The sequence below is a fragment of the Oncorhynchus nerka genome, linkage group LG13 (assembly GCF_034236695.1).
Source record: "Oncorhynchus nerka isolate Pitt River linkage group LG13, Oner_Uvic_2.0, whole genome shotgun sequence".
NCBI classification, from domain to species: domain Eukaryota; kingdom Metazoa; phylum Chordata; class Actinopteri; order Salmoniformes; family Salmonidae; genus Oncorhynchus; species Oncorhynchus nerka.
The window spans coordinates 5410113-5436191 of NC_088408.1; the positions used below are offsets into that span (position 1 = coordinate 5410113).

At 44.0% G+C, this 26079-nt stretch overlaps 1 protein-coding gene across 1 annotated transcript; it reads left to right on the forward strand.

Annotated features, from left to right (window-relative positions):
* Nucleotides 1-4978: 4978 nt before the first annotated feature.
* On the forward strand, nucleotides 4979-25132 carry blk (BLK proto-oncogene, Src family tyrosine kinase). The gene is made up of 11 exons (XM_065026138.1): nucleotides 4979-5225; nucleotides 7569-7711; nucleotides 15744-15774; nucleotides 16247-16340; nucleotides 16821-16919; nucleotides 18067-18170; nucleotides 18557-18706; nucleotides 21232-21384; nucleotides 21491-21670; nucleotides 22745-22821; nucleotides 24464-25132. The coding sequence occupies exons 2-11, from the start codon at nucleotides 7619-7621 to the stop codon at nucleotides 24653-24655; spliced, it is 1173 nt and encodes a 390-aa protein (XP_064882210.1). The 5' UTR covers nucleotides 4979-5225; nucleotides 7569-7618; the 3' UTR covers nucleotides 24656-25132.
* Nucleotides 25133-26079: the final 947 nt, after the last annotated feature.

A 26079-nucleotide genomic window follows, 5' to 3' on the forward strand; every position in this document is an offset into this window, starting at 1 on the left:
AGTCCACCTTGTGGTCAGTATAGGTACTGCTTCCTACTGAGTCCCATTGTAATCTCTTCAGTCCACCTTGTCCCATTGTAATCTCTTCAGTCCACCTTGTGGTCAGTATAGGTACTGCTTCCTACTGAGTCCCATTGTAATCTCTTCAGTCCACCTTGTGGTCAGTATAGGTACTGCTTCCTACTGAGTCCCATTGTAATCTCTTCAGTCCACCTTGTGGTCAGTATAGGTACTGCTATTTAGTATAGGTATTTTATTAGGATCTCCATTTGTTGTTGCAAAAGCAGCAGCTACTCTTCCTGGGGTCCACACAGAACATGAAATATAGTACAGAATGACAATAATACAGAACGTCAGTAGACAAGAACAGCTCAAGTACAGAACTACATCCATTGTTTTTTTAAAGGAACACGTAGCCTACATATCAATACATACACACAGACTACCTAGGTCAAATAGGGGAGAGCCGTTGTGCCGCGAGTTGTTGCTTTATCTGTTTTTTGAAACCAGGTTTGCTGTTTATTTGAGCTTATATGAGATGGAAGGGAGTTCGATGCAACAAGGGCTCTATATAATACTGTACACTTTCTTGAATTTGTACTGGATTTTGGGGACTGTGAAAAGACCCCCGGTGGCATGTCTGGTGGGATAAGTGTGTGTGTCAGAGCTGTGTGTAAGTTGACTATGCAAACAATTTGGGGATTTTCAACACATTAATGTTTCTTATAAAGAGAAGAAGTGATGCAGTCAGTCTCCCTCAACTCTTAGCCAAGACAGACTGGCATGCATAGTATTTATATCAGCCCTCCGATTACAATGAAGAGCAAAACGTGCCGCTCTGTTCTGGACCAGCTGCAGCTTAACTAGGTCTTTCCTTGCAGCACTGGACCACACGACTGGACAATAATCAAGATTAGACTAAACTAGAGCCTGCAGGACTTGCTTTTTGGAGTGTGGTGTCAAAAAAGCAGAGCATCTTTTATTACGGACAGACCTCTCCCCATCTTTACAACCATTGAATCTATATGTTTTGACCATGACAGTTTACAATCTAAGGTAACGTCAAATAATTTAGTCTCCTCAACTTGTTCAACAGCCACACCATTCATTACCGGATTCAGCTGAGGTCTAACACTTTAGGAATTATTTGTACCAAATACAATGCTCTTAGTTTTAGAGATGTTCAGGACCAGTTTATTACTGGCCACCCATTCCAAAACAGACTGCAACTCTTTAAGGGTTTCAGTGACTTCATTAGCTGTGGTTGCTGACAGGCATATGGTTGAATCATCAGTGTACATGGACACACATGCTTTGTTTAATGCCAGTGGCAGACCATTGGTAAAAATAGAAAAGAGTAGAGGGCCTAGAGAACTGCCCTGCGGTACACCACATTTGACATGTTTGACATTAGAGAAGCTTCCATTAAAGAAAACCCTTTGAGTTCTATTAGATAGATAGCTCTGTATCCACGATATGGCAGAGGTTGAAAAGCCATAGCGCTTAAGTTTTTTCAACAACAGGTTATGGTCAATAATATCAAAGGCTGCACTGAAATGTAACAGTCCCACAATCTTCTTATTATCAATTTCTTTCAACCAATCATCAGTCATTTGTGTCAGCGCAGTACATGTTGAGTGCCCTTCTCTATAAGCATGCTGACATGTAGTACATGTAGATGTAGAATCAGGGCCAAGGTGCAGCATATTTGAGAAATCAATTTGGTCAAGCACAATTAAGACAGATGTAGAATCTATGCCAAGGTGCATATTAAGACAGATGTAGAAACTATGCCAAGGTGCATATTAAGACAGATATAGAGTCAGGGCCAGGGTGCATATTAAGACAGATGTACAATCTATGCCAAGGTGCATATTAAGACAGATGTAGAATCAGGGCCAGGGTGCATATTAAGACAGATGTAGAATCAGGGCCAAGGTGCATATTAAGACAGATGTAGAATCTATGCCAAGGTGCATATTAAGACAGTTGTAGAATCAATTAAAGGTGCATATTAAGACAGATGTAGAATCTATACCAAGGTGCATATTAAGACAGATGTAGAATCAGGGCCAGGGTGCATATTAAGACAGATGTAGAATCTATGCCAAGGTGCATATTAAGACAGATGTAGAATCAGGGCCAAGGTGCATATTAAGACAGATGTAGAATCAAGGCCAAGGTGCATATTAAGACAGATGTAGAATCTATGCCAAGGTGCATATTAAGACAGATGTAGAATCTATGCCAAGGTGCATATTAAGACAGATATAGAGTCAGGGCCAGGGTGCATATTAAGACAGATGTAGAATCTATGCCAAGGTGCATATTAAGACAGATGTAGAATCAGGGCCAGGGTGCATATTAAGACAGATGTAGAATCTATGCCAAGGTGCATATTAAGACAGATGTATAATCTATGCCAAGGTGCATATTAAGACAGATGTAGAATCAGGGCCAGGGTGCATATTAAGACAGATGTAGAATCTATGCCAAGGTGCATATTAAGACAGATGTAGAATCAGGGCCAAGGTGCATATTAAGACAGATGTAGAATCAGGGCCAAGGTGCATATTAAGACAGATGTAGAATCTATGCCAAGGTGCATATTAAGACAGATGTAGAATCTATGCCAAGGTGCATATTAAGACAGATGTAGAATCAGGGCCAGGGTGCATATTAAGACAGATGAAGAATCAGGGCCAAGGTGCATATTAAGACAGATATAGAATCAGGGCCAGGGTGCATATTAACACAGATGTAGAATCTATGCCAAGGTGCATATTAAGACAGATGTAGAATCAGGGCCCGGGTGCATATTAAGACGGGTGCATATTAAGACAGATGTAGAATCTATGCCAAGGTGCATATTAAGACAGATGTAGAATCTATGCCAAGGTGCATATTAAGACAGATGTAGAATCAGGGCCAAGGTGCATATTAAGACAGATATAGAATCAGTGCCAGGGTGCATATTAAGACAGATGTAGAATCTATGCCAAGGTGCATATTAATACAGATGTAGAATCAGGGCCAGGGTGCATATTAAGACAGATGTATAATCTATGCCAAGGTGCATATTAAGACAGATGTAGAATCTATGCCAAGGTGCATATTAAGACAGATGTAGAATCAGGGCCAAGGTGCATATTAAGACAGATGTAGAATCAGGGCCAAGGTGCATATTAAGACAGATGTAGAATCTATGCCAAGGTGCATATTAAGACAGATGTAGAAACTATGCCAAGGTGCATATTAAGACAGATGTAGAATCAAGGCCAAGGTGCATATTAAGACAGATGTAGAATCAGGGCCAAGGTGCATATTAAGACAGATGTAGAATCTATGCCAAGGTGCATATTAAGACAGATGTAGAATCTATGCCAAGGTGCATATTAAGACAGATGTAGAATCTATGCCAAGGTGCATATTAAGACTGTATATTGGGGTTGGCATTATTTTGTCAGTTAGCTGTATGTGAAAGCTGTGCTTAGACAAAACTGACACTCACAGTAGCTGAGACCCCAAACCACAGGAACTGAGACTGACGTCAGGGAAAATACACAAATATATATACACACACACGCACGCACGCATGCACGCACGCACGCACGCACGCACACACACACACACACACACACACACACACACACAACACGAACACGAACACGAACACACACACACACACACACCCAAACAAACACACACACACACACACACACACACACACACACACACACACACACACACACACACACACACACACACACACACACCCAAACGAACACACACACACACACACACACACACACACACACACACACACACACACACACACACACACACACACGAACACACGAACACACACAACCATCAAATAATGTGCAGTTACAATAAATTTTACCCCCAAAAAGTTTCAGACAGTATCCTATTTACAGTACTAGTCTGAGACAGGACCCTATTTACAGTACTAGTCTCAGACAGGATCCTATTTACAGTACTAGTCTGAGACAGGACCCTATTTACAGTACTAGTCTGAGACAGGACCCTATTTACAGTACCAGTCTGAGACAGGATCCTATTTACAGTACTAGTCTGAGACAGGACCCTATTTACAGTACTAGTCTGAGACAGGACCCTAATTTACAGTACTAGTCTGAGACAGGACCCTATTTACAGTACCAGTCTGAGACAGGACCCTATTTACAGTACTAGTCTGAGACAGGACCCTATTTACAGTACTAGTCTGAGACAGGACCCTAATTTACAGTACTAGTCTGAGACAGGACCCTATTTACAGTACCAGTCTGAGACAGGACCCTATTTACAGTACCAGTCTAAGACAGGACCCTAGCAACAGTACCAGTCTGAGACAGGACCCTAGCAACAGTACCAGTCTGAGACAGGACCCTAGCTGTCCCTAGTACCAGATTAGTACCAGATTACTGGTACCAGATTAGTACCAGATACCCTAGTACCAGATTTGAACAGTTTAATAGCCCAATCAGGAAATGCATTACTGTTGGCTAGTAAACAACATCCTATAGCAGATCCTGTTGAAGTACAGAAACTAGCATTTATATCCCCACCTCCACACAAACACCTAATAACAGAAATCAGACACAGAAATCAGTAGTCTAATGTAATTGTTATTGTAGTCAACGAGTCAATTATGACCACTGCAAACCGTCAATGCACAGAGACGCCCGCAAGCACGCAAGCACACACACACACACACACACACACACACACACACACACACACACACACACACACACACACACACACACACACACACACACACACACACACACACACACACACACACACACACACACACACACACACACACACACACACACACACACACACACAATGTGGCCATTCCAATGCAGGAAAGGGAGTGGACCATCAGTATAAGTAAACACAACAACTGATGTCTAATCTAGTTCAACTGATGTTGTCCCTAAGGATAGACACAGGGCGCTCAACAGTGTGTTTGTGTCTTCTGAAGGTTTGACTTATGAGAGAGCGAGAGAGAGAGAGAGAGAGAGAGAGAGAGAGAGACAGAGAGAGAGAGAGAGAGAGAGAGAGAGAGAGAGAGAGAGAGAGAGAGAGAGAGAGACAGAGAGAGAGAGACAGAGAGAGAGAGAGTTGAATAAGGAAATAGCAGACACTTCAAACTGGAATGCTTTTGATGACACAAGTGAAGACCAAGTTCCAAGGTATTTAAGAATAAAGTATAATAATTCATATTGTAGCTATCTGAAATGGTGTTTTAGTGTTGTTTGTAAAAATTATATTTGCTTACCTTTTTTTGATCTGATATCATGTTATATATTTTAAAGCATCATACACTGATTGCACAAAACATTATGACAGACTGACCAGGTGAATCCAGGTGAAAGCTATGATTCCTTATTGATGTCACCTGTTAAATCTACGGGAGGAGACAGGTTAAATAAGGATGTTTATGCCTTGAGACAACTGAGACATGGATTGCGTACGTGTGCCATTCAGAGGGTGAACGGACAAGGTAAAAAATATGTAAGCGTCTTTGAACAAGGGGGGTAATGGCAGTTGGTGCAAGGCGTACCGGTTTGAGTGTGTCAAGAACTGCAACACAAGAACGCTCAACAGTTTCCTGCGTGTGTATCAATAATTGGTCCACCACCCAAAGGACATCCAGCCAACTGGACACAGCTGTGGGAAGCGTTGGAGTCGACTTGGGGCCAGCATCCCTGTGGAAACGCATCCAGCCAACTGGACACAGCTGTGGGAAGCGTTGGAGCCGACTTGGGGCCAGCATCCCTGTGGAAACGCATCCAGCCAACTTGACACAGCTGTGGGAAGCGTTGGAGCCGACTTGGGGCCAGCATCCCTGTGGAAACGCATCCAGCCAACTGGACACAGCTGTGGGAGGTGTCGGAGTCGACATGGGGCCAGCATCCCTGTGGAAACGCATCCAGCCAACTGGACACAACTGTGGGAGGTGTCGGAGTCGACATGGGGCCAGCATCCCTGTGGAAACGCATCCAGCCAACTGGACACAGCTGTGGGAGGTTGTCGGAGTTGACATGGGGCCAGCATCCCTGTGGAAACGCATCCAGCCAACTGGACACAGCTGTGGGAGGTGTCGGAGTTGACATGGGGCCAGCATCCCTGTGGAAACGCATCCAGCCAACTGGACACAGCTGTGGGAGGTGTCGGAGTCGACATGGGGCCAGCATCCCTGTGGAAACGCATCCAGCCAACTGGACACAGCTGTGGGAGGTTGTCGGAGTCGACATGGGGCCAGCATTCCTGTGGAAACGCATCCAGCCAACTTGACACAGCTGTGGGAGGTGTCGGAGTCGACATGGGGCCAGCATCCCTGTGGAAACGCATCCAGCCAACTGGACACAACTGTGGGAGTGTCGGAGTTGACATGGGGACAGCATCCCTGTGGAAACGCATCCAGCCAACTTGACACAGCTGTGGGAGGTGTCGGAGTTGACATGGGGCCAGCATCCCTGTGGAAACGCATCCAGCCAACTGGACACAGCTGTGGGAGGTTGTCGGAGTCGACATGGGGCCAGCATTCCTGTGGAAACGCATCCAGCCAACTTGACACAGCTGTGGGAGGTGTCGGAGTCGACATGGGGCCAGCATCCCTGTGGAAACGCATCCAGCCAACTGGACACAGCTGTGGGAGGTGTCGGAGTCGACATGGGGCCAGCATCCCTGTGGAAACGCATCCAGCCAACTTGACACAGCTGTGGGAGGTGTCGGAGTTGACATGGGGCCAGCATCCCTGTGGAAACGCATCCAGCCAACTTGACACAGCTGTGGGAGGTGTCGGAGTCGACATGGGGCCAGCATCCCTGTGGAAACGCATCCAGCCAACTGGACACAGCTGTGGGAGGTTGTCGGAGTCGACATGGGGCCAGCATCCCTGTGGAAACGCTTTTGAACACCTTGTAGAGTCAACATGGGGCCAGCATCCCTGTGGAAACGCATCCAGCCAACTGGACACAGCTGTGGGAGGTGTCGGAGTCGACATGGGGCCAGCATCCCTGTGGAAACGCTTTTGAACACCTTGTAGAGTGTAAACCGCTTCGTGTCACACATGGCACCCTATGCCCGAAATAGTGCGCTAGTTTTGTCCAGGGCCCATACTGACAGTAGTGCACTAGGGAATAGGGTGCCACCTCAGACGGAAGCCTACATCTCAGATCCTTCTACAGCTTTCTTTGACATAGGTGTATACAGACCGCTACAGGCAGTAAACAGTTCCTAAAGATGAACTGGCAACTGTTCTGATACATAATGTTAGCTTTCGGTGTTCTATCCACAAACTGACAGACTGTGAATTTAATATTTCAGTTTACTGAATCCCAGAGGGTATTAGATACATTATTTTTTATGGACTCTGTTTTATTTTATTTTTTTTAATAATGTTTCCACTTTTCACAAATCAAATTTCACTCCTCTAAGGAAAGTTACATGAATTGATTTGATTTGATTGATTGATTTGATCGATTGATGGATTGATCGATCGATCAATTAATTGATGTGTTAATTTTCAGCCCAGGGCATGACCCTAGAGACACTGGTGTGGATCAGACCATTATAAAGGATGGGTTCCAGCTGCAGTGGTCAGAAACGTCAGAAAGATGACATCCACCACCCAGGGAAAGGCTCTCAAACCACCAACTCCACCAACCACACTGTGAGTACCTATATACACCCAACACCTCCACATTGATTCTGTACTGGTACCCCCTGTATATAGCCTCCACATTGACTCTGTACCGGTACCCCCCTGTATATAGCCTCCACATTGACTCTGTACCGTAATACCCTGTATATAGCCTCCACATTGATTCTGTACTGGTACCCCCCTGTATATAGTCTCCACATTGATTCTGTATTGGTACCCCCTGTATATAGTCTCCACATTGACTCTGTACCGGTACCCCCTGTATATAGCCTCCACATTGACTCTGTACCGGTACCCCCTGTATATAGCCTCCACATTGACTCAGTACCGTAACACCCTGTATATAGCCTCCACATTGATTCTGTACCGGTACCCCCTGTATATAGCCTCCACATTGACTCTGTACCGGTACCCCCTGTACATAGCCTCCACATTGACTCTGTACCGGTATCCCCTGTATATAGCCTCCACATTGACTCTGTACCGGTACCCCCTGTATATAGCCTCCACATTGACTCTGTACCGGTACCCCCTGTATATAGCCTCCACATTGACTCTGTACCGGTACCCCCTGTATATAGCCTCCACATTGACTCTGTACCGTAACACCCTGTATATAGCCTCCACATTGACTCTGTACCGTAATACCCTGTATATAGCCTCCACATTGACTCTGTACCGTAATACCCTGTATATAGCCTCCACATTGACTCTGTACCGTAATACCCTGTATATAGCCTCCACATTGACTCTGTACCGGTATCCCCTGTATATAGCCTCCACATTGACTCTGTACCGGTACCCCTGTATATAGCCTCCACATTGACTCTGTACCGGTACCCCCTGTATATAGCCTCCACATTGACTCTGTACCGGTACCCCTGTATAGCCTCCACATTGACTCTGTACCGTAACACCCTGTATATAGCCTCCACATTGACTCTGTACCGTAATACCCTGTATATAGCCTCCACATTGACTCTGTACCGTAATACCCTGTATATAGCCTCCACATTGACTCTGTACCGTAATACCCTGTATATAGCCTCCACATTGACTCTGTACTGGTACCCCTGTATATAGCCTCCACATTGACTCTGTACCGGTACCCCCTGTATATAGCCTCCACATTGACTCTGTACCCCCCTGTAATAGCCTCCACATTGACTCTGTATATAGCCTCCACATTGACTCTGTACCAGTACCCCCCTGTATATAGCCTCCACATTGACTCTGTACCGGTACCCCCTGTATATAGCCTCCACATGACTCTGTACCGTAACACCCTGTATATAGCCTCCACATTGACTCTGTACCGTAATACCCTGTATATAGCCTCCACATTGACTCTGTACCGTAATACCCTGTATATAGCCTCCACATTGACTCTGTACCGTAATACCCTGTATATAGCCTCCACATTGACTCTGTACCCCCTGTATATAGCCTCCACATTGACTCTGTACTGGTATATATAGCCTCCACATTGACTCTGTACCGTAACACCCTGTATATAGCCTCCACATTGACTCTGTACCGGTACCCCCTGTATATAGCCTCCACATTGACTCTGTACCGTAATACCCTGTATATAGCCTCCACATTGACTCTGTACCGTAACACCCTGTATATAGCCTCCACATTGACTCTGACTCTGTATATAGCCTCTGACTCTGTACCGGTACCCCCTGTATTTCGCCCCACTATTGTTATTTACTGCTGCTCTTTAATTATTTGTTGTTCTTATCTCTTACTTTTTGGGGGGAATTTTCTTAAAACTGCATTGTGGGTTAAGGGCCTTGTTTTAACACTGCTGCTACTGCTGTTTATTATCTATGCATAGTCACTTTACCCCCTACGGTACATGCACAAATGACCTCCACTAACCTTTAACCTACGGTTGCACAAATGACCTCCACTAACCTTTACCCCACCTACCGCACACATTGAATTGTTACCAGTACCCCTTGTATTTAGCCTCAATATTGACTCTGTACTGGTACCCCCTGTATATAGCCTCCACATTGACTCTGTACCGGTACCCCCTGTATATAGCCTCCACATTGACTCTGTACCGGTACCCCCCCTGTATATAGCCTCCACATTGACTCTGTACCGGTACCCCCTGTATATAGCCTCCACATTGACTCTGTACCAGTACCCCCTGTATATAGCCTCCACATTGACTCTGTACCGGTACCCCCTGTATATAGCCTCCACATTGACTCTGTACCGTAACACCCTGTATATAGCCTCCACATTGACTCTGTACCGTAATACCCTGTATATAGCCTCCACATTGACTCTGTACCGTAATACCCTGTATATAGCCTCCACATTGACTCTGTACCGTAATACCCTGTATATAGCCTCCACATTGACTCTGTACCGGTACCCCCTGTATATAGCCTCCACATTGACTCTGTACTGGTACCCCCTGTATATAGCCTCCACATTGACTCTGTACCGTAACACCCTGTATATAGCCTCCACATTGACTCTGTACCGGTACCCCCTGTATTTCGCCCCACTATTGTTATTTACTGCTGCTCTTTAATTATTTGTTGTTCTTATCTCTTACTTTTTGGGGGGGAATTTTCTTAAAACTGCATTGTGGGTTAAGGGCCTTGTTTTAACACTGCTGCTACTCGCTGTTTATTATCTATGCATAGTCACTTTACCCCCACCTACGGTACATGCACAAATGACCTCCACTAACCTTTACCCCCACCTACGGTACATGCACAAATGACCTCCACTAACCTTTACCCCCACCTACCGCACATTGAATTGTTACCAGTACCCCTTGTATTTAGCCTCAATATTGACTCTGTACTGGTACCCCCTGTATATAGCCTCCACATTGACTCTGTACCGGTACCCCTGTATATAGCCTCCACATTGACTCTGTACCGGTACCCCCTGTATATAGCCTCCACATTGACTCTGTACCGGTACCCCCTGTATATAGCCTCCACATTGACTCTGTACCAGTACCCCCTGTATATAGCCTCCACATTGACTCTGTACCGTACCCCTGTATATAGCCTCCACATTGACTCTGTACCGTAACACCCTGTATATAGCCTCCACATTGACTCTGTACCGTAATACCCTGTATATAGCCTCCACATTGACTCTGTACCGTAATACCCTGTATATAGCCTCCACATTGACTCTGTACCGTAATACCCTGTATATAGCCTCCACATTGACTCTGTACCGGTACCCCCTGTATATAGCCTCCACATTGACTCTGTACTGGTACCCCTGTATATAGCCTCCACATTGACTCTGTACCGTAATACCCTGTATATAGCCTCCACATTGACTCTGTACCGTAATACCCTGTATATAGCCTCCACATTGACTCTGTACCGTAATACCCTGTATATAGCCTCCACATTGACTCTGTACCGGTACCCCTGTATTTAGCCCCACTATTGTTATTTACTGCTGCTCTTTAATTATTTGTTGTTCTTATCTCTTACTTTTTGGGGGGGAATTTTCTTAAAACTGCATTGTGGGTTAAGGGCCTTGTTTTAACACTGCTGCTACTCGCTGTTTATTATCTATGCATAGTCACTTTACCCCCACCTACGGTACATGCACAAATGACCTCCACTAACCTTTACCCCCACCTACCGCACATTGAATTGTTACCAGTACCCCTTGTATTTAGCCTCAATATTGACTCTGTACCGGTACCCCCTGTATATAGCCTCCACATTGACTCTGTACCGGTACCCCCTGTATATAGCCTCCACATTGACTCTGTACCGGTACCCCTGTATATAGCCTCCACATTGACTCTGTACTGGTACCCCTGTATATAGCCTCCACATTGACTCTGTACCGGTACCCCCTGTATATAGCCTCCACATTGACTCTGTACCGTAACACCCTGTATATAGCCTCCACATTGACTCTGTACCGTAATACCCTGTATATAGCCTCCACATTGACTCTGTACCGTAATACCCTGTATATAGCCTCCACATTGACTCTGTACCGTAATACCCTGTATATAGCCTCCACATTGACTCTGTACCGGTACCCCCTGTATATAGCCTCCACATTGACTCTGTACTGGTACCCCCTGTATATAGCCTCCACATTGACTCTGTACCGTAATACCCTGTATATAGCCTCCACATTGACTCTGTACCGTAACACCCTGTATATAGCCTCCACATTGACTCTGTACCGTAATACCCTGTATATAGCCTCCACATTGACTCTGTACCGTAATACCCTGTATATAGCCTCCACATTGACTCTGTACCGTAATACCCTGTATATAGCCTCCACATTGACTCTGTACTGGTACCCCCTGTATATAGCCTCCACATTGACTCTGTACCGGTACCCCCTGTATATAGCCTCCACATTGACTCTGTACCGGTACCCCTGTATATAGCCTCCACATTGACTCTGTACCGGTACCCCCTGTATATAGCCTCCACATTGACTCTGTACCAGTACCCCCTGTATATAGCCTCCACATTGACTCTGTACCGGTACCCCCTGTATATAGCCTCCACATTGACTCTGTACCGTAACACCCTGTATATAGCCTCCACATTGACTCTGTACCGTAATACCCTGTATATAGCCTCCACATTGACTCTGTACCGTAATACCCTGTATATAGCCTCCACATTGACTCTGTACCGTAATACCCTGTATATAGCCTCCACATTGACTCTGTACCGGTACCCCCTGTATATAGCCTCCACATTGACTCTGTACTGGTACCCCCTGTATATAGCCTCCACATTGACTCTGTACCGTAATACCCTGTATATAGCCTCCACATTGACTCTGTACCGGTACCCCCTGTATATAGCCTCCACATTGACTCTGTACCGTAATACCCTGTATATAGCCTCCACATTGACTCTGTACCGTAATACCCTGTATATAGCCTCCACATTGACTCTGTACCGGTACCCCCTGTATATAGCCTCCACATTGACTCTGTACCGGTACCCCCTGTATATAGCCTCCACATTGACTCTGTACCGGTACCCCCTGTATTTCGCCCCACTATTGTTATTTACTGCTGCTCTTTAATTATTTGTTGTTCTTATCTCTTACTTTTTGGGGGGGAATTTTCTTAAAACTGCATTGTGGGTTAAGGGCCTTGTTTTAACACTGCTGCTACTCGCTGTTTATTATCTATGCATAGTCACTTTACCCCCACCTACGGTACATGCACAAATGACCTCCACTAACCTTTACCCCCACCTACGGTACATGCACAAATGACCTCCACTAACCTTTACCCCCACCTACCGCACATTGAATTGTTACAGTACCCTTGTATTTAGCCTCAATATTGACTCTGTACTGGTACCCCCTGTATATAGCCTCCACATTGACTCTGTACCGGTACCCCCTGTATATAGCCTCCACATTGACTCTGTACCGGTACCCCCTGTATATAGCCTCCACATTGACTCTGTACCGGTACCCCCTGTATATAGCCTCCACATTGACTCTGTACCAGTACCCCCTGTATATAGCCTCCACATTGACTCTGTACCGTAATACCCTGTATATAGCCTCCACATTGACTCTGTACCGTAATACCCTGTATATAGCCTCCACATTGACTCTGTACTGTAATACCCTGTATATAGCCTCCACATTGACTCTGTACCGGTACCCCCTGTATATAGCCTCCACATTGACTCTGTACTGGTACCCCCTGTATATAGCCTCCACATTGACTCTGTACCGTAACACCCTGTATATAGCCTCCACATTGACTCTGTACTGGTACCCCTGTATTTAGCCCCACTATTGTTATTTACTGCTGCTCTTTAATTATTTGTTGTTCTTATCTCTTACTTTTTGGGGGAATTTTCTTAAAACTGCATTGTGGGTTAAGGGCCTTGTTTTAACACTGCTGCTACTCGCTGTTTATTATCTATGCATAGTCACTTTACCCCACCTACGGTACATGCACAAATGACCTCCACTAACCTTTACCCCCACCTACGGTACATGCACAAATGACCTCCACTAACCTTTACCCCCACCTACCGCACATTGAATTGTTACCAGTACCCCTTGTATTTAGCCTCAATATTGACTCTGTACTGGTACCCCCTGTATATAGCCTCCACATTGACTCTGTACCGGTACCCCCTGTATATAGCCTCCACATTGACTCTGTACCGGTACCCCCTGTATATAGCCTCCACATTGACTCTGTACCGGTACCCCCTGTATATAGCCTCCACATTGACTCTGTACCAGTACCCCCTGTATATAGCCTCCACATTGACTCTGTACCGGTACCCCCTGTATATAGCCTCCACATTGACTCTGTACCGTAACACCCTGTATATAGCCTCCACATTGACTCTGTACCGTAATACCCTGTATATAGCCTCCACATTGACTCTGTACCGTAATACCCTGTATATAGCCTCCACATTGACTCTGTACCGTAATACCCTGTATATAGCCTCCACATTGACTCTGTACCGGTACCCCCTGTATATAGCCTCCACATTGACTCTGTACTGGTACCCCCTGTATATAGCCTCCACATTGACTCTGTACCGTAATACCCTGTATATAGCCTCCACATTGACTCTGTACCGTAATACCCTGTATATAGCCTCCACATTGACTCTGTACCGGTACCCCCTGTATTTCGCCCCACTATTGTTATTTACTGCTGCTCTTTAATTATTTGTTGTTCTTATCTCTTACTTTTTGGGGGGGAATTTTCTTAAAACTGCATTGTGGGTTAAGGGCCTTGTTTTAACACTGCTGCTACTCGCTGTTTATTATCTATGCATAGTCACTTTACCCCCACCTACGGTACATGCACAAATGACCTCCACTAACCTTTACCCCCACCTACCGCACATTGAATTGTTACCAGTACCCCTTGTATTTAGCCTCAATATTGACTCTGTACCGGTACCCCCTGTATATAGCCTCCACATTGACTCTGTACCGGTACCCCCTGTATATAGCCTCCACATTGACTCTGTACCGGTACCCCCTGTATATAGCCTCCACATTGACTCTGTACTGGTACCCCCTGTATATAGCCTCCACATTGACTCTGTACCGGTACCCCCCCTGTATATAGCCTCCACATTGACTCTGTACCGTAACACCCTGTATATAGCCTCCACATTGACTCTGTACCGTAATACCCTGTATATAGCCTCCACATTGACTCTGTACCGTAATACCCTGTATATAGCCTCCACATTGACTCTGTACCGTAATACCCTGTATATAGCCTCCACATTGACTCTGTACCGGTACCCCCTGTATATAGCCTCCACATTGACTCTGTACTGGTACCCCCTGTATATAGCCTCCACATTGACTCTGTACCGTAATACCCTGTATATAGCCTCCACATTGACTCTGTACCGTAATACCCTGTATATAGCCTCCACATTGACTCTGTACCGGTACCCCCTGTATTTCGCCCCACTATTGTTATTTACTGCTGCTCTTTAATTATTTGTTGTTCTTATCTCTTACTTTTTGGGGGGGAATTTTCTTAAAACTGCATTGTGGGTTAAGGGCCTTGTTTTAACACTGCTGCTACTCGCTGTTTATTATCTATGCATAGTCACTTTACCCCTACCTACGGTACATGCACAAATGACCTCCACTAACCTTTACCCCCACCTACCGCACATTGAATTGTTACCAGTACCCCTTGTATTTAGCCTCAATATTGTTGTTTGATTTTGTTTTAGCTTATTTAGTAAATATTTTTCATCGTTGGTTAAAAGGGCTTGTAAAGTAAGCATTTCACCATATTCAGAGCACGTGACATTTGATCTGATTTGACAATAGGAGTAATGGAAGTGGACACTCCATTCCACCCTTTCTCCAAACAGGACGTTCATTTGACGCTTTGCCCCTTTATGACATCATAGATGTGAATCAGGGATTAATAGGGTTACTGATTTTTCTAGATTTATTTGGTGTCTTTATGAATAATCACCTTATGACATCTTATCATTCTCACAAATATATTTTCTCCACTCAGGCACACAATACGGAACAGGCCTCCGGTATTGGTAAGTTACAATTTTTCAACCTGTTTCAGAACATCATTTGTCAACCTGTTTCAGAACATAGTTTGTCAACCTGTTTCAGAACATCAATTGTCAACCTGTTTCAGAACATCATTTGTCAACCTGTTTCAGAACATCATTTGTCAACCTGTTTCAGAACATCATTTGTCAACCTGTTTCAGAACATCATTTGTCAACCTGTTTCAGAACATCATTTGTCAACCTGTTTCAGAACATCAATTGTCAACCTGTTTCAGAACATCATTTGTCAACCTGTTTCAGAACATCATTTGTCAACCTGTTTCAGAACATCAATTGTCAATTGTTTTCTTTATTATTTTGGTTAGGTCAGGGTGTGACGAGGTGGTTTGTTTCGTTTTTGTATGGTCAACTATTGTCAGAGATTTGTTGATACGAAACCCTTATTTCTTGATATGAAGCAAACTTCACCTTAATAACACATATTCCCTTCCAGACGAAGACGTTGTCATTGCTCTGCACGACTTCAAACCAACCACGGACCAGGACCTACCGTTCAGAAAGGGAGAGAGGCTTCAGATCCTCCAGGAGTGAGTACAGAGCTGATTTACAACAAAACGGTCACTACATTATTACATTAGGGAGGTGTCACGCCGACGTTGGGTTCTCAGACAATAGTCTGATGTCATATCCTCAGGGTGATAATAGTCTGATGTCATATCCTCAGGGTGATAATAGTCTGATATCATATCCTCAGGGTGATAATAGTCTCATGTCATATCCTCAGGGTGATAATAGTCTGATGTCATATCCTCAGGGTGATAATAGTCTGATGTCATATCCTCAGGGTGATAATAGTCTGATGTCATATCCTCAGGGTGATAATAGTCTGATGTCATATCCTCAGGGTGATAATAGTCTGATGTCATATCCTCAGGGTGATAATAGTCTGATGTCATATCCTCAGGGTGATAATACAGGATAGCAGTATCCTTTGGAGGCAGCGTTACGTGGCTCATTTTGACGCGTAACGAAATAGACAAAACATGCTCTGTTGTTGTTCTTTGAAGGAATGGGGACTGGTGGTTTGCTAAGTCACTGGTGACGGGAGAGGAGGGGTGCATCCCGTGTACGTACGTGGCCAGAGTAGACACCCTAGAAATAGAAAAGTAAGTGAATCAGCCATTTTCTTTTTGATAATTTAAAACTTCGAGCATACGTTTACAATACATACTTCACCATAGATCATTATAAATGTACTGAGTTGTGTTGACAGGAAATTAAAAACACTTTCCTTTCCTGTATCAGTATGCTTCCTGTATCCGTATGCTTCCTGTATCAGTATGCTTCCTGTATCAGTATGCTTCCTGTATCAATATGCTTCCTGTATCAATATGCTTCCTGTATCAGTATGCTTCCTGTATCTGTATGCTTCCTGTATCAGTATGCTTCCTGTATCAGTATGCTTCCTGTATCTGTATGCTTCCTGTATCAGTATGCTTCCTGTATCAGTATGCTTCCTGTATCAGTATGCTTCCTGTATCTGTATGCTTCCTGTATCAATATGCTTCCTGTATCTGTATGCTTCCTGTATCAATATGCTTCCTGTATCCTGCTTCCTGTATCAGTATGCTTCCTGTATCATGTATGCTTCCTGTATCAGTATGCTTCCTGTATGCTTCCTGCATCAATATGCTTCCTGTATCAGTATGCTTCCTGTATCAGTATGCTTCCTGTATCAATATGCTTCCTGTATCAGCTGCTTCCTGTATCAGTATGCTTCCTGTATCAGTATGCTTCCTGTATCAGTATGCTTCCTGTATCAGTATGCTTCCTGTATCAATATGCTTCCTGTATCAATATGCTTCCTGTATCAGTATGCTTCCTGTATCAGTATGCTTCCTGTATCAGTATGCTTCCTGTATCAATATGCTTATGCTTACTGTATCAGTATGCTTCCTGTATCAGTATGCTTCCTGTATCAGTATGCTTCCTGTATCAATATGCTTCCTGTATCAGTATGCTTCCTGTATCAGTATGCTTCCTGTATCAGTATGCTTCCTGTATCAATATGCTTCCTGTATCAGTATGCTTCCTGTATCTGTATGCTTCCTGTATCAGTATGCTTCCTGTATCAGTATGCTTCCTGTATCAGTATGCTTCCTGTATCAGTATGCTTCCTGTATCAGTATGCTTCCTGTATCTGTATGCTTCCTGTATCAGTATGCTTCCTGTATCAGTATGCTTCCTGTATCAGTATGCTAGGTATGTAACACGTTATTTGGCGACACTTCCCTGTTCTTCCATGCATTGTAGATGGTTTTTCAAGGACCTGAGTCGTAGAGAGACAGAGCGTCTGCTCCTGGCTCCGGGGAATAAAGCCGGGTCATTTCTAGTTCGGGAGAGTGAGACCACCAAAGGTCAGAATCATCCTCTCTGCTTTTTTTAAAATACAACATTTTCAGAACAACAGAACATTTAAAAAAAAACTCAAAATAGCTCCAAAAATATAATACAGAAAGACTTGGAATGGTCAAATCATCCATCTTGTACGTATAACCGTATAATTGGCATTAACAGAACTGACATATACATTAAACAAACTGATACAAGCCGATATCAAGGACTGAAAAAAAAAGCCTCATAAAGCTGTAAGCTAAGCTAATCAAATTGTATTGGTCACATACACATGGTTTAGCAGATGTTAATGCGAGTGTAGGGAAATGCTTGTGCTTCTAGTTTCGACCCGCTCAGTAATATCTAACACACTAACACTGTATGTCTCATTGACATGTCGCCCCAAAAGGTGCTCTCTCCCTGTCCATCAGAGACGTAGGGCTGGAGCATGGGGATGTGGTGAAGCACTATAAGATCCGTTCCATGGACAACGGAGGGTTCTACATCTCTCCGTCCACCTCCTTCTCCTCCCTGCAGGAGCTGGTCAAGTACTATACCCGTGAGTTAAAAATGACCACGAACATCAAGGTTATATATTTGAGGTTAAAGTTCATATGACCATAACAATACTCCATAACGACATCACAATACCCCATAATGACATCACAATACTCCATAACGACATCACAATACCACATAATGACATCACAATACTCCATAACGACATCACAATACTCCACAACGACATCACAATACCCCATAACGACATCACAATACCCCATAACGACATCACAATACCCCATAACGACATCACAATACCCCATAACGACATCACAATACACCATAACGACATCACAATACCCCACAACGACATCACAATACCCCATAACGACATCACAATACCCCACAACGACATCACAATACCCCATAACGACCACAAACATAAAGGTTATATATTTGAGGTTAAAGTTCATATGACCATAACAATACTCCATAACGACATCACAATACCCCATAATGACATCACAATACTCCATAACGACATCACAATACCACATAATGACATCACAATACTCCATAACGACATCACAATACACAATACATCACAATACCCCATAACGACATCACAATACCCCATAACGACATCACAATACTCCACAACGACATCACAATACCCCATACATCACAATCATAACGACATCACAATACCCCATAACGACATCACAATACTCCACAACGACATCACAATACCCCATAACGACATCACAATACCCCACAACGACATCACAATACCCCATAACGACATCACAATACCCCATAACGACATCACAATACCCCATAACGACATCACAATACTCCATAATGACATCACAATACTCTTTATATCCCCTGGATAGTCTACTGTTGAAGTGTCCTGGGGGTAAAGAACACCTTTTTTAGAAAAGGTCAAGGAGTAAAAAGGTCAAGGAGTAAAAGCCGTAGACTGGAATCCAATCATCGCGTAGCATTTCAAAGTAAACCAGCTAACTACACCCCATGTTTTTACAGCCCGAGTGTAGATTTCAGCCCGCCACGTTGGCGGCGGTGGTGGTCCTCGTGGTTCACTTGTGATTGCGCAACGTGCTGCTTAATGAACAATCTCTTACCTTATCACAGCTTCAACAAAACATAACACAACTTGACTTCCTTACATGTAAAATAGACCAAAGAGGCCAACCTACACCTATACGTTACCCGTATGAGAGGATGAGGATCTTACTATCAGCTGGCAGGAAGTACGTCAACTCTTCATATATAGTGAAGTAACGTCTTCTTGATTGGAAGCTTTAAGGAGGTTCTCTGCTTAATTTCATTTCCTGTCGAGGTGAGCAGTGTTCTCTCCTCTATTGTGGTGGCCTTATGACCAAATGACCAGCCCCCCCCCAGACACATTCGTAAGTCAGATAAGTTCTCTCTCATGAAATCATACAACGGTTGTAGACTACAATGAAATGGTTGCTTATGAGCCCTTTCCAACGGTGTAGAATATATGTATTTGTAGCATAAGAGGAATAAAATACACAAGAATGGAGCAATACATTTTTATCCTCATCAATCTGTACACAACACTCCATAACGACATCACAATACCCCATAATGACATCACAATACTCCATAACGACATCACAATACCCCATAACGACATCACAATACTCCATAACGACATCACAATACCTCATAACGACATCACAATACCTCATAACGACATCACAATACCTCATAACGACATCACAATACTCCACAACGACATCACAATACTCCACAACGACATCACAATACTCCACAACGACATCACAATACTCCACAACGACATCACAATACTCCATAACGACATCACAATACTCCATAACGACATCACAATACTCCACAACGACATCACAATACTCCATAATGACAAAACTGAAATGTTAGCACATGAATAAAAAATTAAAAACAGGCTAATCCTAAGTGGCGCAGCGGTTTAAGGCACTGCATCGCAGTGAGGCATCACTACAGCCCCGGGTTTGATCCTGGGTGTGTTGCAGCTGGCTGCGACTGGGATACCCATGAAGTGGCACGCATTGGTGCGGCTGGCTTCCTGGGTTAAGTGGGTAGCGTGTCGAGAAGCAGTGCGGCTTGGCAGAGTTGTGTTTCGGAGGACCCGTGGCTCTTGATCTTTGCCTCTCCTGAGTCCGTACAAGACTTGCAGCGATGAGAATGTAACTACCAATTGGATATCATGAAAAAGGGTCAAAAATCTAAAATGGAAATACATTATTTACTTAAGTTTTCAGACTCGAAATTGAGCTCAGGTGCATTTTAAAATAAAATCAAATCAAATCTTCATGCCTCTGGAAAGGTTACTAAACTAGCGAGCATGGTTCACCCAATCACCTGTGTTATACATCATCAGATGCCTTTTTGTCTGGGTGCTATACCGCAATCAATAACAATGAAAATGTATAAATAGGGAACAGCATGTGTTTCTCTCTGAGGTCTATTTTCTGTGTCACAGGCATGGCTGACAGGCTATAATTCTCTCTGGGGTCTGTTGTTGTGTCATAGGTACGTGTGATGGGTTGTGTCAGCGTCTGAACGCCCCCTGCAAGCCGAAGGCCCCCGTTCAGCCGTGGGCCCAGGACGAGTGGGAGATCCCCAGAGACACGCTGAAAATGATCAGGAAGTTGGGAGCAGGACAGTTTGGAGAAGTCTGGATGGGTACGAGATATGCTGAAGCAATGTGTGTGTGTGTGTGCGTGTGTGTGCGTGTGTGTCAGTCTGTTACATAAGTCTTATGACTTCTGGGTTCTTCTCGTATGGCCAGGTTACTATAAGGGCAATCAGAAGGTGGCGGTGAAAACCCTGAAGGAGGGGACCATGGAGCCTGAGGCCTTCCTCCAGGAGGCCAACCTGATGAAGCAGCTGCAACACGACAGACTGGTCCGCCTCCACGCCGTCGTCACCATGGAACCCATCTACATCGTCACGGAGTTCATGATCAATGGTGAGAGAGATTGTCTGTGTGTGTGACCATGGAGAGAGAGAGAGAGGGAGAGAGAGAGAGAGAGAGAGAGAGAGAGAGAGAGAGAGAGAGAGAGAGAGGAGAGAGAGAGGGAGAGAGAGAGAGAGAGAGAGGGGAGAGAGAGAGAGAGAGAGAGAGAGAGGGAGAGAGAGAGAGAGAGAGAGGGAGAGACAGAGAGAGAGACAGAGAGAGAGAGAGAGAGAGAGAGAGAGAGAGAGAGAGAGAGAGAGAGAGAGAGAGAGAGAGAGAGAGAGAGAGACAGAGAGAGAGAGAGAGAGAGAGAGAGAGAGAGAGAGAGAGAGAGAGAGAGAGAGAGAGAGAGAGAGAGAGAGAGAGAGAGAGAGAGAGAGAGAGAGAGATAGTCTGTGTGTGTGAGCATGGTAGTGAGAGAGATAGTCTGTGTGTGTGAGCATGGTGAGTGAGAGAGAGAGGCTACAGTCCCGTATCTGAAATTACATGATTGATAATTGATCAGGAAAAGCATGCAGTTACATGGTGTATAACTCTGACCACAGAGCTAAATGTGTGCAATTGTTTCGCATGGAATAATCATTTGTATGTCTGACTATGCTCTTCAAGAGGTGATGGACATTACAACTAGATAATGGTAATCATTTATTTGCAATCCCCTTGAAAACGTCGTGTCAAGGTTTTTAATGGAGCTGGATGTCTCCTTGCACCCTAGAAGACAAACGGAACGCAGCTTATTGTGACGTTTTATTGATGATGACCTATTGCAATTTATTCCTGACCAAGATGGCTGCCATTATCAGCTCATTCTAGAGCTATGCAGGTCTGTGACATCAGCCACTCTAGTAAATGATAAGATCTCAATGGGAAGGACACTGCTATGTGCTTTAGTCATTGCAGGAAATACTATTAAGAACATGGATGACACTTTCTATAATGGTCTTTGAATTACCTGGTATTTCTCTATAAATGTACAGTGTGTGGTAACAATGGGTTTCTGCATGTTGGTAAGTACCTTGATGTTTCTGTACTTATGATTTAAAGTGCAACAGTTCTAACAGCTTCGTCTTCTTTCCTTATCTACAGGAAGTCTGTTGGACTTCCTGAAAACAGACGAGGGCAAGAAGTTGAAGCTCACCAAACTGATAGACATGTCAGCCCAGGTGGGACATCTTTACAAGTCATTCCTCTAAAAACAACTTGGCGGAGTCAAATGTACAAAACAAATATGTAACACTGCCCAACAGGAAATAGAAACGTGATCCGGTAGATTGTGTATGACTCTGTATTACGTTTGGCAGTTTTTTGAACCTTTATTTAAATAGGCAAGTCAGAAGTCATAAGAACAAATTCTTATTTACAATGACGGCCTACCAGAAGGCAAAAGGCCTCCTGCGGGGACGGGGGCTGGGATTAAAATTTAAAATATTTAAAATATTTGACCAGTATCATATGCCAAATGTTATACCCCTATATTTGATCTTTAAATCAAATAAAATTGTATTTTTCACATGCGCCGAATACGACCTTACAGTGAAATGCTTACGAGCCCTTAACCAACAATGCAGTAAACTTCAAATCGCTTAGCGAAGCGCTAGACTTTCTCTGAATATTCCTAGCAACATTACGGGTAAGCACTAGTCAATGTGCGTCCTAAAATGGCATCCTATTTCGATATAGTGTACTGCTTTTGACCGAAGGCCTATGTGAAGTGGATTAGATAATAGGGTGCCATTTGATGAGGCAGCTACTGAATCAAACACCAGTTCAGGAAACAAAACAAACATTTCAGAGAAGTCAACTATTTATAGCAGTTTCTTTTCTTTTTCTGCACAAACACGTGGAAAGTGTCAGTTCTAGCTAGCTAGTGTGTAAAATTAGGTGGTTTATGTGGTTTCTGCGGCGGGCTAAGAAGAGCTGATTGTGTACTGCTGGGTTTTCCAGCCCCGCCCTTCTTCATCATTAACATCCGGACAGGAAGTCAAGTGAGGTCGTTTTCTTCTTCTTCTTTTCCAGCCACCATGGCATTCGCCCCTCTGAGACCACACGTGTCACTTCCTTTGAGAGGGCATATCCTGTCTAACCCACTTTACTGTGTCAGTGGGTGCGTTCCTAATGGCATCCTTTTTACAATGTGGTGCACTACTTTTGACCCTGGTCAAAATGTAGGAACTATATAAGGTAGAGGGTATCCTTTGAGATGCACCAAGGTTTGACTAGAATAGAGTGAAGGAGTGTTGTGACTGCATAGGAAACAGATAAGTAAGAGTATTGAAATGGTCTGACATCCGGTGATGAGTAGCAGGCCTGTATGAGGGTCTGTGTTTTTTAAATCAATCGTTTGGGTCCAGAATGATCTGATCTAAAATAAAATAAAAATGACTATCTAGAAATGTCTAAATCATCTGTCTGTCTCTGTCTCTGTCTCTCGTCTCTCTCTCTCTCTCTCTCTCTCTCTCTCTCTCTCTCTCTCTCTCTCTCTCTCTCTCTCTCTCTCTCTCTCTCTCTCTCTCTCTCTCTTTCTCTCTCTCTCTCTCTCTCTCTCTCTCTCTCTCTCTCTCTCTCGTCTCTCGTCTCTCGTCTCTCGTCTCTCTCTCTCTCTCTCTCTCTCTCTCTCTCTCTCTCTCTCTCTCTCTCTCTCTCTCTCTTTCTCTCTCGTCTCTCTCTCTCTCTCTCTCTCTCTCTCTCTCTCTCTCTCTCTCTCTCTCTCTCTCTCTCTCTCTCTCTCTCTCTCTCTCTCTCTCTCTCTCTCTCTCTCTCTCTCTCGTCTAACTCTCTCTCTCGTCTCTCTCTCTCGTGTACTAGATAGCTGAAGGCATGGCCTACATTGAGAAGAAAAACTATATCCACAGAGACCTGCGAGCCGCCAACATTCTGGTCAATGAGACTCTCCACTGCAAGATAGCAGACTTTGGCCTGGCCAGGATCATAGAAACGGAGTACACAGCAAAAGAAGGTATGACAATCCCCCTTTATTTAACGAGGCAAGTCAGTTAAGAACAAATTCTTATTTTCAATGACGGCCTGGGAACAGTGGGTTAACTGCCCTGTTCAGGGGCAGAACGGCAGATTTTTACCTTGTCAGCTCGGGGGATCTTGCAACCTTTAGGTTACTAGTCCAACGCTCTTACCACTAGGCTACCTAACGCCCCAAGGTGTGACTATGAGGCAGTGTTGACACAGGAAACATAGTACACAGCAAAAGAAGGTATGACTATCAGGCAGTGTTTACACAGGCAGCCGAATTCTGATGTTTTGGCCAATTATATGCAAATCTGATTGGTCAAAAGACCAATTACTGGCAAAAGATCAGATTTTCAATTGACACGACGTCCTTGCCATACCTTTGGTTGTGGCTGGCAACGCGACACACTTGGTCCCGCAGCCCAAATTTACCGTAAATATCACAGTAGCCACTAGCCAGTAAGCACAAACTATTCAACAACGACAAGCACACGTGTCTTCTAAACCATAATGACAATAGTGAATAATACAACCAAACTATATTACACTCTTGAAAAATACAACAATTCACGAGTATGCATGTTTTATTTCAATTTAAATTTTATTTCACCTTTATTTAACCAGGTAGGCTAGTTGAGAACACCTTTATTTAACCAGGTAGGCTAGTTGAGAACACCTTTATTTCACCAGGTAGGCTAGTTGAGAACACGTTTATTTAACCAGGTAGGCTAGTTGAGAACACCTTTATTTCACCAGGTAGGCCAGTTGAGAACACCTTTATTTAACCAGGTAGGCTAGTTGAGAACACCTTTATTTAACCAGGTAGGCTAGTTGAGAACACCTTTATTTAACCAGGTAGGCTAGTTGAGAACACCTTTATTTCACCAGGTAGGCCAGTTGAGAACACCTTTATTTAACCAGGTAGGCTAGTTGAGAACACCTTTATTTAACCAGGTAGGCTAGTTGAGAACACCTTTATTTAACCAGGTAGGCTAGTTGAGAACACCTTTATTTAACCAGGTAGGCTAGTTGAGAACACCTTTATTTAACCAGGTAGGCTAGTTGAGAACACCTTTATTTAACCAGGTAGGCTAGTTGAGAACACCTTTATTTAACCAGGTAGGCTAGTTGAGAACACCTTTATTTAACCAGGTAGGCTAGTTGAGAACACCTTTATTTAACCAGGTAGGCTAGTTGAGAACACCTTTATTTAACCAGGTAGGCTAGTTGAGAACAAGTTCTCATTTGCAACTGCGACCTGGCCAAGATAAAACATAGCAGTGTGAACAGACAACAACACAGAGTTACACATGGAGTAAACAATAAACAAGTCAATAACACAGTAGGAAAAAAAGAAGAAGGTGTGTAGACAAACACATGTACACATGCATTGTTTTTGTTGTCTGTAGGGGGGGGGGCTACATGTTTACATTTTAGCTTCAAGACAAAAGCACAGA

Coding starts and splice junctions, on each gene's coding strand:
- blk (XM_065026138.1), top strand. CDS start 7,619: ATGGGTTCCAGCTGCAGTGGTCAGAAACGTCAGAAAGATGACATCCAC. Junction 7,712..15,743: donor CCAACTCCACCAACCACACT/GTGAGTACCTAT, acceptor TTCTCCACTCAG/GCACACAATACGGAACAGGC. Junction 21,385..21,490: donor GTTTGGAGAAGTCTGGATGG/GTACGAGATATG, acceptor TCGTATGGCCAG/GTTACTATAAGGGCAATCAG.